Genomic DNA, 13317 nt, shown 5'->3' with positions numbered 1-13317 from the left:
GCTAAAAGTTGTACTTTCATGTGAGGATTATCCGGCTGGACAAAACGTGTAAGTGTAATGAACTGTGTTTGGACACAGAGCTTATTATTTGCAGTCTTCGAAAAGCCTATGGGGATTTTATCGAGGGAAGCAGTTTTATGCTAGCAGCCGATTAGCCTACAAGGTGACGTCATAGTTCCTTCACTCTACACATAATCAAATCTGCATCAACTTGCAGATAGCAGATTTTAATAAGTTTCACTCTATATAAGCCAAAATGCACAAATTAACACCAAATATCCCTCTGCCTAGCTGACCGCATCACACGCGTCTCTACCGTGTGTTCCTCAGCCGCAAGGGTAATTAATCGTCATACTTAAAATCTGCAGCAACTTCTGGTTCACATGGACTTTAATAACTTTACCCGTATTTGATTATCATATGAGCTTAAACGCCTCATGAATTAATATCATATTCCTCCTCCTGATTGATAATTTAGCTGACCGCTTACACGCGTCCATACCTGTTCCTCAGCCGCAGCAGTAAGTAGTGCTCTCCAGAAATACATCATCATACTATAATTAAAATCTGCATAAATGTCCGGTTCACATGGACTTTAATAACTTTAACCATATCTGATTATCATATGAGCTGAAACGCCTCATGAATTACCACCAATATCCTTCCGCTTGATTGACAATTCAGCTGACTGCATCACATGCGTCCCTACCGTGTGTTCTTCCACCTTCGCCGCAGTAATTAGTGCTCTCCAGAAATACATCATAAAATTTGTAGAAACATCCGGTTCACATGGACTTTAATAACTTTAACCGTATTTGATTACCATTTGAGCTGAAACGCCTCATAAATTAACACCACATTCTTCCGCCTGATTGATAATTCAGCAGACCGCATCACACTCCATTGTGTGCTCCTCCGCCTCAGCTGCAGGTAATTAGTGCTCTCCGGTGTGTGGAACACAGACACTGACCGACACGCGTACAGGTGCTGCTTTCCGGATCTGATGAGAGCATAGAGCAGAAATGGGCTCGTTTGGAGGGATGATTTGGATTTTACACTCGGTGGCACTTTATGTCCAGATCAGGGTGAATCTGGCAGTGAATAATCACGTATCTGGAAACGGTAGGTGTGAGAAACGGTAACGTTAGGTGTTTCAAAATATCGAGGTAAAGTTGGTTTTATATTAACACATTCGGACTTTCTCCTTAATAATATAATTTCATAAAGGTATTCTTGCGAATTATAAATAGTCATTTACTGATAATATGACTTCACTATCAAAGTAGCATTGTTCAGTCAGATAAATAGTGCTTATGTTGTTTTGAAGTCATACCTGCATGTGATTTCAGACCTAATATTCACAGTACCATGGTAAACAACATAGGGAGTGTGTCACAAGTTGTCACTGAATGAATGTGCGAATATAAAACCAACTTTACCTCAATTTTCAAAATCAGCAGCTTACTTATAACAGCATTTTTGAGGCAAAACCAAGGAGTGTATAATCATTCTCATGAGAAGTTAAAATGCTTCTATTGCTTGTTTTATAAATTGGTTTACTGAAGTGATTGAATAACTGTGCATTAAAGCGATAACAACATGAGTCGTGCTTTTGCAAGTTACAATGTGAAGAAACTGCTGATCTGTGGAAGTTTGTTTGGAGATAGATGGACAGTCATTCTGCATTAAATGAGCAATTGTGAACTCAATGAAAACAAATGCACAATATTAGAGTTACAGGAGGACAGTGTGAGTAAAGTAGGCTATACACAGAAAAATATTGTGTTAACTTGATTTACTTATGCTTGATTTACTCGCTATTGACTTTTTTAAATACTTGATTTTGTTTTAGGTATCATATTTTTATATCAGCAACAATGGACACAATAAAATGTATATTAGGCTGCAGTATTTAATGAAAGGTTGATTGTGATGTTTTTTGGCATAATTTTTAATGGTTTTCTTCGTAATAATATCAGGGTGGGGCTATAAGTGGTTAAACTTTAAAATTGTCGTTTATTAAATGTTTTGTATTTTATGTTTTTTATTAAATGGTCAAATATGGTTCAGTATTTCATGTGTTTTATGTTTTTCTATTTCTCATTGTTGTGTGTTCAATAATTGTTTAATTGGTTATATTATTGCTGAATAGTATATTCAGTTTGATTTTGATACACCATGTCTTATTTCAATTAGTTCAATTTCTGATTTAATTTCTCAGTTCTTGAAATTATTAAATGAATGTAGGTTTTATACAAACGCTATTGAAATTTTGGTGAATAACTTTTTTGTCGAATAGCTAATTAATGAAAGTCATTCATTCATTTATAGCTCTAAGTTATATTTAACTAAATAGCCTCTGTTATTGGTACTGTATACTGTAGATTATATTGTGACAACTTATTTCAGATTTGCTCATTTATTGTGTGATATCAACTCCAGTAATCCTAAACAGTCTGCAGTCTTTTGAGACCATTTGATCTACACTTTTATGGAGGCACAAACACACTTAAGATGCCTTCAATATTTTTTTTCAGTCAATGTTTTAATCTTAAAATAATTAAATTGCCCTGAACTGAACTATACAGTAGGACATATCCAAATGTGCCACTGTTTTGGAGAAACAGTTGTTCTACTTAGTCTACACTGGGATTTTCTCTAATGCTAAATGCAGTGTTATGTGAGTTCAGCTTCGTGCTGAGATGTCATGATGGCCTAGAGCAGTGCAAAATTCACAGTTTTCTTCTTTCCACACTGACAGAAAAGTCTCTTGATGTTGTGCTGATGCATTTCTATGGAAAGTCATGTAATATATGTTGGCCACAGTGCGAAATGACATTGAAATCATTGAAATAAACACTCCACTTTATTATTAAAATATGCAAATTTTACAAGTCACTTAGTGTTAAACTGTTGAGAGTTAGCATTTTTTTAATTCACTCAGCCGATCTGAGGGTCTGGCAGGAGCATTTTTAGCTTAGCATAAATCATTAGCTAGCTAAAATGCGAAAATATTTCTTTAGGCCATTTCAATTATGCCAAACAATATCAACGTAGTTTTCAGCAACAAAATCAACTACAAAGTCTAGTTTTTCGTTGTAGAAGTTAATAAATAACCAGGAGGTAGGGCTGCACACTATATCATTACAGCATCGATATCGCAATGTGCGAATCTGCAATAGTCACATGTCAATATCTCAAGTGAATTTAAACTATTTGGAGACAAAAAATGATAAAGTTTGCCACTTTAATGAAGATTATGTATAATTGCTTATACAATTAAGACAGTGTTATTTTGCGTTTGATTATTGAATTTCTGCACCTTAAAACTGTTAGACTCCACCTTAAAGCACTGGTCTATTTTCATCTGTGCTAATTTATTTATTTATTTATTTATTTATTATTTATTTATTCATTTATTTTTATTTATTTATTTATTTTATGTAAATGCACATCCCAACAAAATCATCCCAATCAACATAAAATTATGAATTCTTTCCAAATATTTTCCAAATTCTTTCCAGTTATCTTGAGATAATTGAATCTATTAAATTTATATGGCAGAAAATGTCAGATTGCAATTGCAATGTCAGATTTTTCCAATATCGTGCAGCCCAGGAGCCATGACAAAACGAACATCTACTCAAACCAGATCTAATATTCAGTGTTCTTAATAGTCATATTGTGATAAAGTAATATCATTTCTGTCTTTTGAAAGTTGAGTTTAAAATTGGATCCAGTAAATTGAAAGCCGTCTGATGGGCAGATCTGCTGCTGTCTCGCCATTGGCAGTGATTTCTCCATTTCTCAGGTCAGCATGAGCTGCTTTAATAACGCCTACAGGGGTTTTGTTCAGACAGGGAGTCCAGTTGTGTGTGACCTCTGCAGCCGCTCTTCATCAGCATTGGAGGTCTTCCTCAAGCTGAGATTAAACCATTCAACCCTTTAGGGCTGTGCAATGGACCCTTTTCACAAGACTTATGACGTGTTTAACGGTCATCAGCATCTTAAATCCTTGAAAGATTTTAATATTTAGATTTTTTTTTTAATGTATGAACATTTATATGTGTTTATATTTGTTTTATCTAATTTTTCATCAAATAAAAAAAAAAACATAATGTGAAATGTTTCTAATGCAATGTATATAGAGTGGGACTGTAAATTTGACGTTGTTCTCTCTTCTGGCTGCTATTAGTCTTACACTATTTATTTATTTATTTATTTATTTATTTTTCCTTTTACTGAAAGTCTTGATAACACTATCGTGGAGTTTATCTTTTGTTATTTCAGCAAATAGGATTGTAAGATTAACTGCACTCTAAGTTTACCAACCATGATGACTTTCCCTACTGAGAAATGTGAAACGGGTCCATATGGTAAAAAATGGAGAACTCCAACAACACTTGTAATAAAGGACAACATTTTCTGAAACAAAATAAATGCTTATACGTTTTGGCTAAAAAAAGCTTTTCTCAGAGCACAAAATACACATGCAAACAGATTAATAAAGGGACTAAGCCGAAAAGAAAATTTATGAATGAAACCAGACTCAAGTCCATACCCCAGTCAATCAGCAGGAACCAACTATACAAATGGTAATCAATCAATCAACATGATTCCACATCAGATCGACACAATCAAACAATACAAATAATAATAAAAAACTTTTAAAAGAAACTCAAAACAACTGTTATAAAACACCACAAACTCATACATTTTAGAAACAAACTTCTGAAGTAAAAATTCCAAAAAGCCTCCAGTTTCTTCCTAAAATAATCACTGACTATGTTTACATGGACATCAGTAATGGATTTATTTGCCTTAATCTGAATAAGACAAAAACATGATGAATGTGTTTAATTGAGCTGCTTTTTGAATGTTCCATTCATGATCCCGTTTTACATGTTATAACACATAATTCAATTAATTTCGTTGCGTCACCGCGCCATCCACATTTCCTCCAGAGTTTCATGTAATTTCGGGTGTTTAATTTTTTTATTTGTTGACTTCAACTGCAGTTTGGCACTTTCATCAGGAACATTTCATGCATGCCCCCTGTGACAAACAACATGTTGGATGCGAGTATGAAGGAAGGACTGCTGGAAGAGTGTTGTTTTAATGGAATTTGATATCGCACGCTGTATAGGGGAAAAAAAACTTTGCATTTCTCGATGCGGGTGTCTGTGGTCTTTTTCTCACTCGGAAGGTGCAGAGAATAGTGTCAAACAGCTGTGTGTGTATAGACTATCCTGACACAAAATGCTGCGAAAATCCTACACGACGGTATTAGTTTAAGGTGTTTACATGTCTGCACTGCACTTCAATAATGCAGCTAAAATCAGCAAACTCCACGTCTTAATCCGATTTCTCTTTAGTTCGATTATGACCTTAATCAGATTAAATTAATAAAAAAGGCTGTTTACATGGTAAACTCTTAAACAGAGTACTCTCTTAATTGTGTTGAAATCGGATTATTGGTGTCCATGTAAACATACTCAAAGCTGCAAACCATCCAATTCTGTTCAGTCTTTTCAGTTCCCAGACTCAAGTCCATACAGAAAGAAAAAGGTGGACATCTTGTGGCTGTGCAATACATCTATTTATCGTTTGAACAAAATAAAAATCATTCAAATCAAAAAAATCATATCATTTTTATGTATGTATGTATTTATAATTAATTAAATAAATAAGTTTTACAAATTTGTTTATAATTTATACAAAAGAACTCAAGCGATGTGTTTCAGCTCACGTTAATAAGTACTGTAGTTTGAACAACCATCAAAAATATTGATGTAAATCAATGATATAATATTGAGTGTTAATGTGAGACAAAAAGTGTTCATTGCACTTTTACTGGAGTTTTGATTACTATTTATTATTCTGCATTCATATTCACAAGTTGTCCTTTATCAAACAAAGGGATCAAAAATCCGAGTGTAAAGGTATGCAGTGGTAACCACTTGAAAACACTTGATAAACACTTATAGACCGAGATAGAGCTGTAACTGCCGTCACAGGTGACTTTATGAATATTTTAAGTATGATGGAGAAAATCCAGCAATCAGAAAGTGTGAGCTGTTGGAGTGTGTGTTAGATGCGCTCTCAGACAATAACACTGCAGCGTTATAGACTCTGGATAATTTTTCACTCTGAGCGAATGGAGACTGTGCATATTAATGACCAGAGGAGAAACAAAGAAAACAGATGGTCACGGTGTACATTCTCAGTACAGAAACAACGAGCTGAAATCAGAGAGTAATTACCTACATGCAGAGGGAGAAGATCTTCATACTGTATGCTTTCCAAGAGTCTCGATATGGAGATCAGATCATGTTGAAGCATTTCTAGATTATATTTAATTTCATTGATAACTTATTAATAATAATAATCGCAGTTGGTATTTTGTAATGTTGATATATGAAAATGGTGTACCTCAAATATTTTTATTATCGTGATATAGTGATCTCCTACATTTTTAAAACTCTTCAATCCAAAGCTAAATCTATAAATCATATGACAAAACATTATACGTATAAATTAACCATGTTGATTTCATGCTGACTTTTAATGTGTTTGTCTGCGTGCAGCTCTGTTCACGGAGGTTCCCGCTGATGTGTTTTCTCGAGCTGGTGAAGATGTGGAGATGAGCTGCTCCTTCAGAGGATCCAGTTCCTCTTCTGTATCGCTGGAGATCCAGTGGTGGTACAGCAGACAGTGGGCAGAGCCATCATCGTGGGCAACCAATCAGGAAAGGCACATGCTCCGTCTTAATTCGAGTGCTATCCGTCCTGAATAGTATTCAAAAATCAAACCATAGTATGTTAAAGTGTATCCTGAAGGTTCCCAGATGATCAAGTGTAGAACCTAATATTGTAATATTGCCCACAATACATTGGACGTAGGTGCGTCACGGTGGCGCAGTGGGTAGCACAATCCCCTCACAGCAAGAAGGTTGTTGGTTCGAACCTCCGCTGGGTCAATTGGCTTGTCTGTGTGGAGTTTACATGTTGTCCCCATGTTTGCGTGGGTTTTCTCCAGGTGTTTCCCCCACAAGTCCAAAGACATGCTGTACAGGTGAATTGGGTAAGCTAAATTGTCCGTAGTGTATATGTGTGTGAATGAGCAAGCATGGGTGTTTCCCAGTGATGGGTTGCAGCTGGAAGGGCATCCACTGCGTAAAACATATGCTGGATAAGTTGGCGGTTTACTCCGCTGTGGCGACCCCTGATGGATAAAGAGACTAAGCCGAAAAGAAAATGAATGAACGAATTAATACATTGGATGTGAATTTGATTAGAACTACAAACTCAGGTAAAAAGTGTAAACAAACTACAAACATGGCGCAGACACAAGGCCAAGCATCAAGTAGAGAGGCTTCGACAAAATTGTTTGAACGACAATTAATATCTTGCCAACTCAATAATATTCAAATCATGTTTCATCTTATATTTCATCTGCTATAACAATGTTAGTAGTTCAACTTAAGTGAAGTTTCATAAACTAATTTCGAGAGGAGCACGTGATATGATTGAGCACATCTGGCCACTCATCTGTAATCAGTAATAATCCAATCAGAGTGATCCTAGTTTACTATAAATGGATCATTTTCTCCCTACTGTTTCTATCTTCGTTTGGAAGAATCCCCCCTTCCACCCCATCTCCTCCTTTTCTAAAGGAGGAGCTCTCGAGACCTACCTGATCTCGGATCTCCTGATATGCTTATCGACCGGGCGGGAGCCATGGGCTGAAATATCTCCGAGCTCAGGGTTCTCTCCCGGGACAGCATGCCAAACCTGCTTTATACGCCAAGCATATCTAAGTGGGAACTCTTGAAAGATATGTTTGGACATTATCTTCTGAATGCATAATTATTCAAAGACCTGAAGAGATTTCGCTGCATTGAAAGACTAGTGAATGGCAGAATTAACTGCTGCTGCTTTCCCAATATGGTAGGTAATTCTATATGAAAGAAATGTGGATGATGTGTCAAGATAATGTCCCTAAGCTAGCACTGTTCTGTTACACACACAAATGTATGTACTTTGTCTTAACAAAAAAAAAAAAACATACTTTTTGTACGTAGTCCAAGTAAGCGAATTGGGATGCAGCAACACTTTCGCATAATCATTTGTTCCTACATTACATTGATATGCAAATTGTTTGGTACAATTTTACAAGAAAAGATTTTAGGATGTTATAATTTTAATTTATAATTTCTTTCAATTGATAGGTACCAAAGAAGATACGCACTCAATTTATTAAATGAACAACAGGTCAAAATAAAAGCAAATGTTCTGGCAAAAAAGAGGGGTTTTTTTTTGGCCAAAAAACAACCTTTGATGCTAACATGGCATAAAAAACCCAATAACCTAACATCTTGATTCATGGCAAGAAACTTTAAATACTTGGAATTTTTTTTTTAGACATTATTTGTTCAGGCTATTTTTATGTTTTGCTATTTATGCATTTAGCTGCAGTATATATTCGTTTGTGGTTTTAATTGTTGATGTGTGTCTGCAGGTGGTTTCACAGGAAAACGCATCTAATGGGGCGACTAAAATCAGTGTGAGTTTACCTCTTTATTTATTTAGATATACTATCTTAGGATGTTTTTAGATTTTTGTCATCGGAACATTGTTTATTTTAATAAATGGAATAGTTGATGTTTGAATATGCATATTAATGTTTATCTTAACTTTCATCTGATTGATTGATTAATTAATATAGAATACTAGAATTATTCTGTTTAATAAATATACAAACATATTCAAATATTAAAAACTATTTGAATACAATTAATTTTATATAAGAAATTTGTTTTTTTAACAAGTCAATAGACCATTTTTGAATCATTCTGCTTTACTATGGTCTCCAGAGCCACTGTATTTCAGACTTGTCAGGTTTTTGTCCTCAAACTTCTCCTGTGCAGCACTAGTTTCTTAAACATCTTATCCAAAGCCTTCTGTTGTGTTTTGATGTGATTTGTAACTGTTTGAGATGTGAAATAGCTCAAATCATTCAGCTTTATAGTGACATGAAGCTGTAATGCGCTCAAAACCTGCCAGAACTACTTTAGCTTTACCATTTACACAGAATGCTTTTTTTTACATACATAAACATGAAACGCAGCGCTCAGGAATGGTTTCAGAAAAAAACACAGCTTGCTATAATGCAGGACATAATGCTTGCCACGCTTCCAAGTTCTTCTGATTGGTCCACTGCTTTGGAACTGACATTAATAAAGTTAATCTTTTAATGGCATCTTAAACATGCAGTACTCATGTGCAAGGTGCTGCGAGATCTACATAAAATAACAATAGAAAAGTAGTGCATTGGAATGCAAAAACAAGTTCTGAGTGAATTTTATTTCTTTTTATTTAATCAGAAAAGACTCTTTGAGATGAATAATCTTTTTCACAGGAGTGTCCTGATCAAAATAAACAGCAAGACTGACTTTACAGGACAAACTACACCTTAAGAACCCTGAAAGATCCTGAGAAATGCTTTGAAATTTGAGAAACAAAGAGAGGGTGGGACATATAGTAGCGCCTCCCCTTTTTTATAAAACCACCAATAGCATTTTGTTATCACAGCTCTGCCAGTGAGAGTGGTTGTGCTTATTTTCTTAAAAAAATATTCATCAGCCAATCAGAACAAGGTAGTGCTGCACGATATTGGAAAAATTTGACGTTATGTATTTCTGTGATGTATATTGCGACGTGAATACAATTTCACAAGGTTTATTTGGAAAACAATCCTTCTTTTAGATTGATTTGGGGTGATTTTTTTTGTTGGGGAGTGAGTCTCGAATAATATATAACAAATAAGATATAAGCATAGATAAATACAATATAGCAAAGATAAAAGTGAACGATAGTTTTCCTGAAAGAGTCTATAACAGTCTCCAGGTACAGATATGGATTAATATACAGATATTAAAGTAATATTTATAAAAGTTGCAAATTTATTTGTCGCCAGATGTTTTAAACTCTGAAATATTGAAATGTGGCACAGTGGGTAGGACGATTGCCTCAGAGCAAGTAGGTCGCTGCTTCGTGCCTCGGCTGTTCTCCCCATGTTGGCGTGGACAGCAAGAAGGTCACTGGTTTGAACTTTTGGGTTTCCTCCGGGTGCTCCGGTTTCCCCCACAGTCCAAACACATGCACTATAGGGGAATTGGGTAAGCTAAATTGGCCGTAGTGTAGGTGTGTGAATGAATGAGAGTGTATGGTGTTTCCCAGTAATGGGTTGCAGCTGGAAGGGCATCCACTGCGTAAAACATATGCTAGATAAGTTGGCGATTCATTCCGCTGTGGTGACCCTGGATTAATAAAGGGACGAAACCGAAAAGAAAATGAATGAATGAATATTGAAATGTTCACAGTCTCAGTCTTAAAGGGATAGTTCACCCAAAAATTTACATTTACTCACTATTTACTCACCCTTTACTTGTTTCCAACATTTGAGTTATTAAAATATCTTCCTTTTGAGAAAAGAAACTCACAAACTTTTGAAACAAGTAAAGAATAAAATAAAAAAATATTTCTGGGTAAACTATCACTTTAAAAATGCTTGCAGATGGTAAACATTTATTCTATTATGATTAAACTCGGCATTGATTATCATCTACAATCCCAACTGAACATGGGATGTCCTGCGATGTGACTATTGCGGATGCACACATTGCGATATAGATGCTCAAATGGTATATTGTGCAGACCTAGAACGAAGCATTCAACAGCCCTGTAATATATTTCATATGCATACTTTTAGGTGGTGAAGGTGGTTGGAAGCAACATCTCACACAAGCTTCGTCTTTCTAATGTCAAGCCGTCAGACGAGGGCACATATGAGTGTCGCGTCATTGACTTCAGTGAGAGTCGAGTGCAGCAGCACAGAGTCCAGGCGTACCTGCAGATCCAGCGGACAGAAGAGGAGACTTCAGGAAACCAGCAGAAGAAAGAGGAGCAGATCCTTCATCATCAGATGTATGAGGAGAACAAAACCAGAACACAATAATTAGATGTGAATTATGCACAAAACTGAAATATCGCATAAAAACATTTGCGGAGAAAGCAGCGTTTCCATGCAATGAGAAACAAAAGAGAACAAAATCTTCACTTCCTGATGAACTGGCGGCAAATATCAGACAGAAAAATTTAGTTTTGTGCGGTAGAAGAAGCCACTGTGGGATAGGGTTGGGTCGATAGATGGTGCCACATAAACATCAAGATGCTAAGCCAGCATCACGATCCTCCACCCTGCCCCCATCGCGGTAGCAGCCCGCTCGCGAAAAACACACACTTGGCCCAGTGACCCCTAATACGTCTTAGTTTTAAAATGGCATTTTAGAACAAAAACGATCCACGTCCACTAGCGATTCATCTAGCATTTCTGAAGAGATTGCCATCCACACTATACCACTGAAAACGCACATCACGTGACCACAGACAGACACACACACACTGAGTCATGTGCTCTAGCATATGCACGTTTCTGAGGTCCAGGCAGTCAGCGGGTACTTTGAGCACAAAACCCCAGAGAGCAGTGCACGTCGGACAGTTTATCAAGGGTGTCTCACTAAAGTTGTTAAATGTGGTATTTAATTAATCTTTTCTCTATCGAACGACTCTTTGGTCTTTTGAATCTATCAGGTAACGTGTCACAGCGTCAGTACACTGCTTCGGTCTTTCACTTTCACGCTTGTACTTGGTAATTTTTGCAAAAACCTCAGAGACTGTTGGTTGGTTCCTGTTGGTTGTGCACCTTTTTTACCAACCAAGTTTGTCGACGCCATTATAACCACACAGATCATTCAACAGCCCTGTAATATATATTTCATATGCATAGTTTTAGGTGGTGAAGGTGGTTGGAAGCAACATCTCACACAAGCTTCGTCTTTCTAATGTCAAGCCGTCAGACGAGGGCACATATGAGTGTCGCGTCATTGACTTCAGTGAGAGTCGAGTGCAGCATAGACATCATGATGCTAAGCCAGCATCACGATCCTCCGCCCCGCTCCCATCGCGGTAGCAGCCCGCTCGCGAAAAACACACACTTGGCCCAGTGACCCCTACTACGTCTTCATTTTAAAATGGCATTTTAGAACAAAAACGATCCACGTCCACACTGGCGATTCATCTAGCATTTCTGAAGAGATTGCCATCCACACTTTTCCGCTGAAAACGCACATCACGTGACCACAGACACACATACACATTGAGTCATGCGCTCTAGCATATGCACGTTTCTGAGGTCCAGGCAGTCAGCGGGTACTTTGAGCACAAAACCCCAGAGAGCAGTGCACGTCGGACAGTTTATCAAGGATGCACCGCTGGATTGCGTCTCACTATAGTTGTTAAACGTGATTAATTTTGTCTCTTTCTAACGACCCTTCGGTCTTTTGAATCTATCAGGTAACGTGTCACAGCATCACTGCTTCAGTCTTTCACTTTCACGCTTGTACTTAGTCATTTTAGTGTAAACCTCAGATACTTTTGGTTGGTTCCTGTTGGTTGGGCACCTTTTTTACCAACCAAGTTTGTCGACGCCATTATACCGACACAGATCACTCTGCCTATTCATGCCAGAGTCCTGTGGAAAAAGTGATTGACAGGTGGTCAGTTGTGTGTAATTTCGTTTTATTTATTTATGATTTGGTCATTGGTAAAATAAAGACCATACAGGTCAGGTAGTTGAAACAGTAGGCTACTAATAATTAATTTGTTATGAATTAATTATTCATAAATAATTAATTTACCGCCGCCTAAAGTGACAATGCCATTGTCCATTGCGATGTTTCACATTAGACATTGTACAATGCCTAATTGGTCGACATTGCCCAACCCTACTGTGGGCTACTTTTCTTCTGTAAAAAATTACTTACGAAGAAGATGATAACGAAATGATCCAGCAGTCTGCAGATTCAAAAGAAATATTCTTCATCTTTATAACAATAATCTGAACTGAAACATGAAGAGGGTGTGGCATAGAGTAGCTCCTCCCCTTTAAAAAAATCAGCCAATAGTGTTTGGTTTTATCACAGCTCTGCCAGTGAGAGTGGTTGAGCTCAAGCGCATCAAATAAAAAGCAAGCGAGAAGAAGGGGGCGGGAAGAATGTCTGATACTAGAGAGCATCTGATTGGTCGAGATTTGATGAGAAACTGAAGTATGAGGTGATGTGAGTAAAATCATTTCTTCATTTACTGTAGCTGGAAGTGACAAACTGTAATCACTGGGTGTTTATATCAGATTTATATCTTCTGAATTTAGTTTTGTGGCACACTAGCTTACTGTATATCCTAAAAACATCCTGAA

At 36.8% G+C, this 13317-nt stretch overlaps 1 protein-coding gene across 1 annotated transcript; it reads left to right on the top strand.

Moving 5' to 3' along the window:
- Positions 1-957: 957 nt before the first annotated feature.
- Positions 958-13113, top strand: vstm2l (V-set and transmembrane domain containing 2 like). The gene is made up of 4 exons (XM_056458954.1): positions 958-1122; positions 6588-6745; positions 8518-8565; positions 10774-13113. Exons 1-4 carry the CDS (start codon positions 1023-1025, stop codon positions 11017-11019), a joined length of 552 nt encoding a protein of 183 aa, XP_056314929.1. The 5' UTR covers positions 958-1022; the 3' UTR covers positions 11020-13113.
- The last annotated feature ends 204 nt before the right edge of the window (positions 13114-13317 follow it).

Source organism: Danio aesculapii, chromosome 6 (genome assembly GCF_903798145.1).
Source record: "Danio aesculapii chromosome 6, fDanAes4.1, whole genome shotgun sequence".
Classification (NCBI taxonomy): domain Eukaryota; kingdom Metazoa; phylum Chordata; class Actinopteri; order Cypriniformes; family Danionidae; genus Danio; species Danio aesculapii.
Note: the sequence above shows the minus strand (reverse complement) of the source record. Positions and strands in the feature narration are given on the sequence as shown.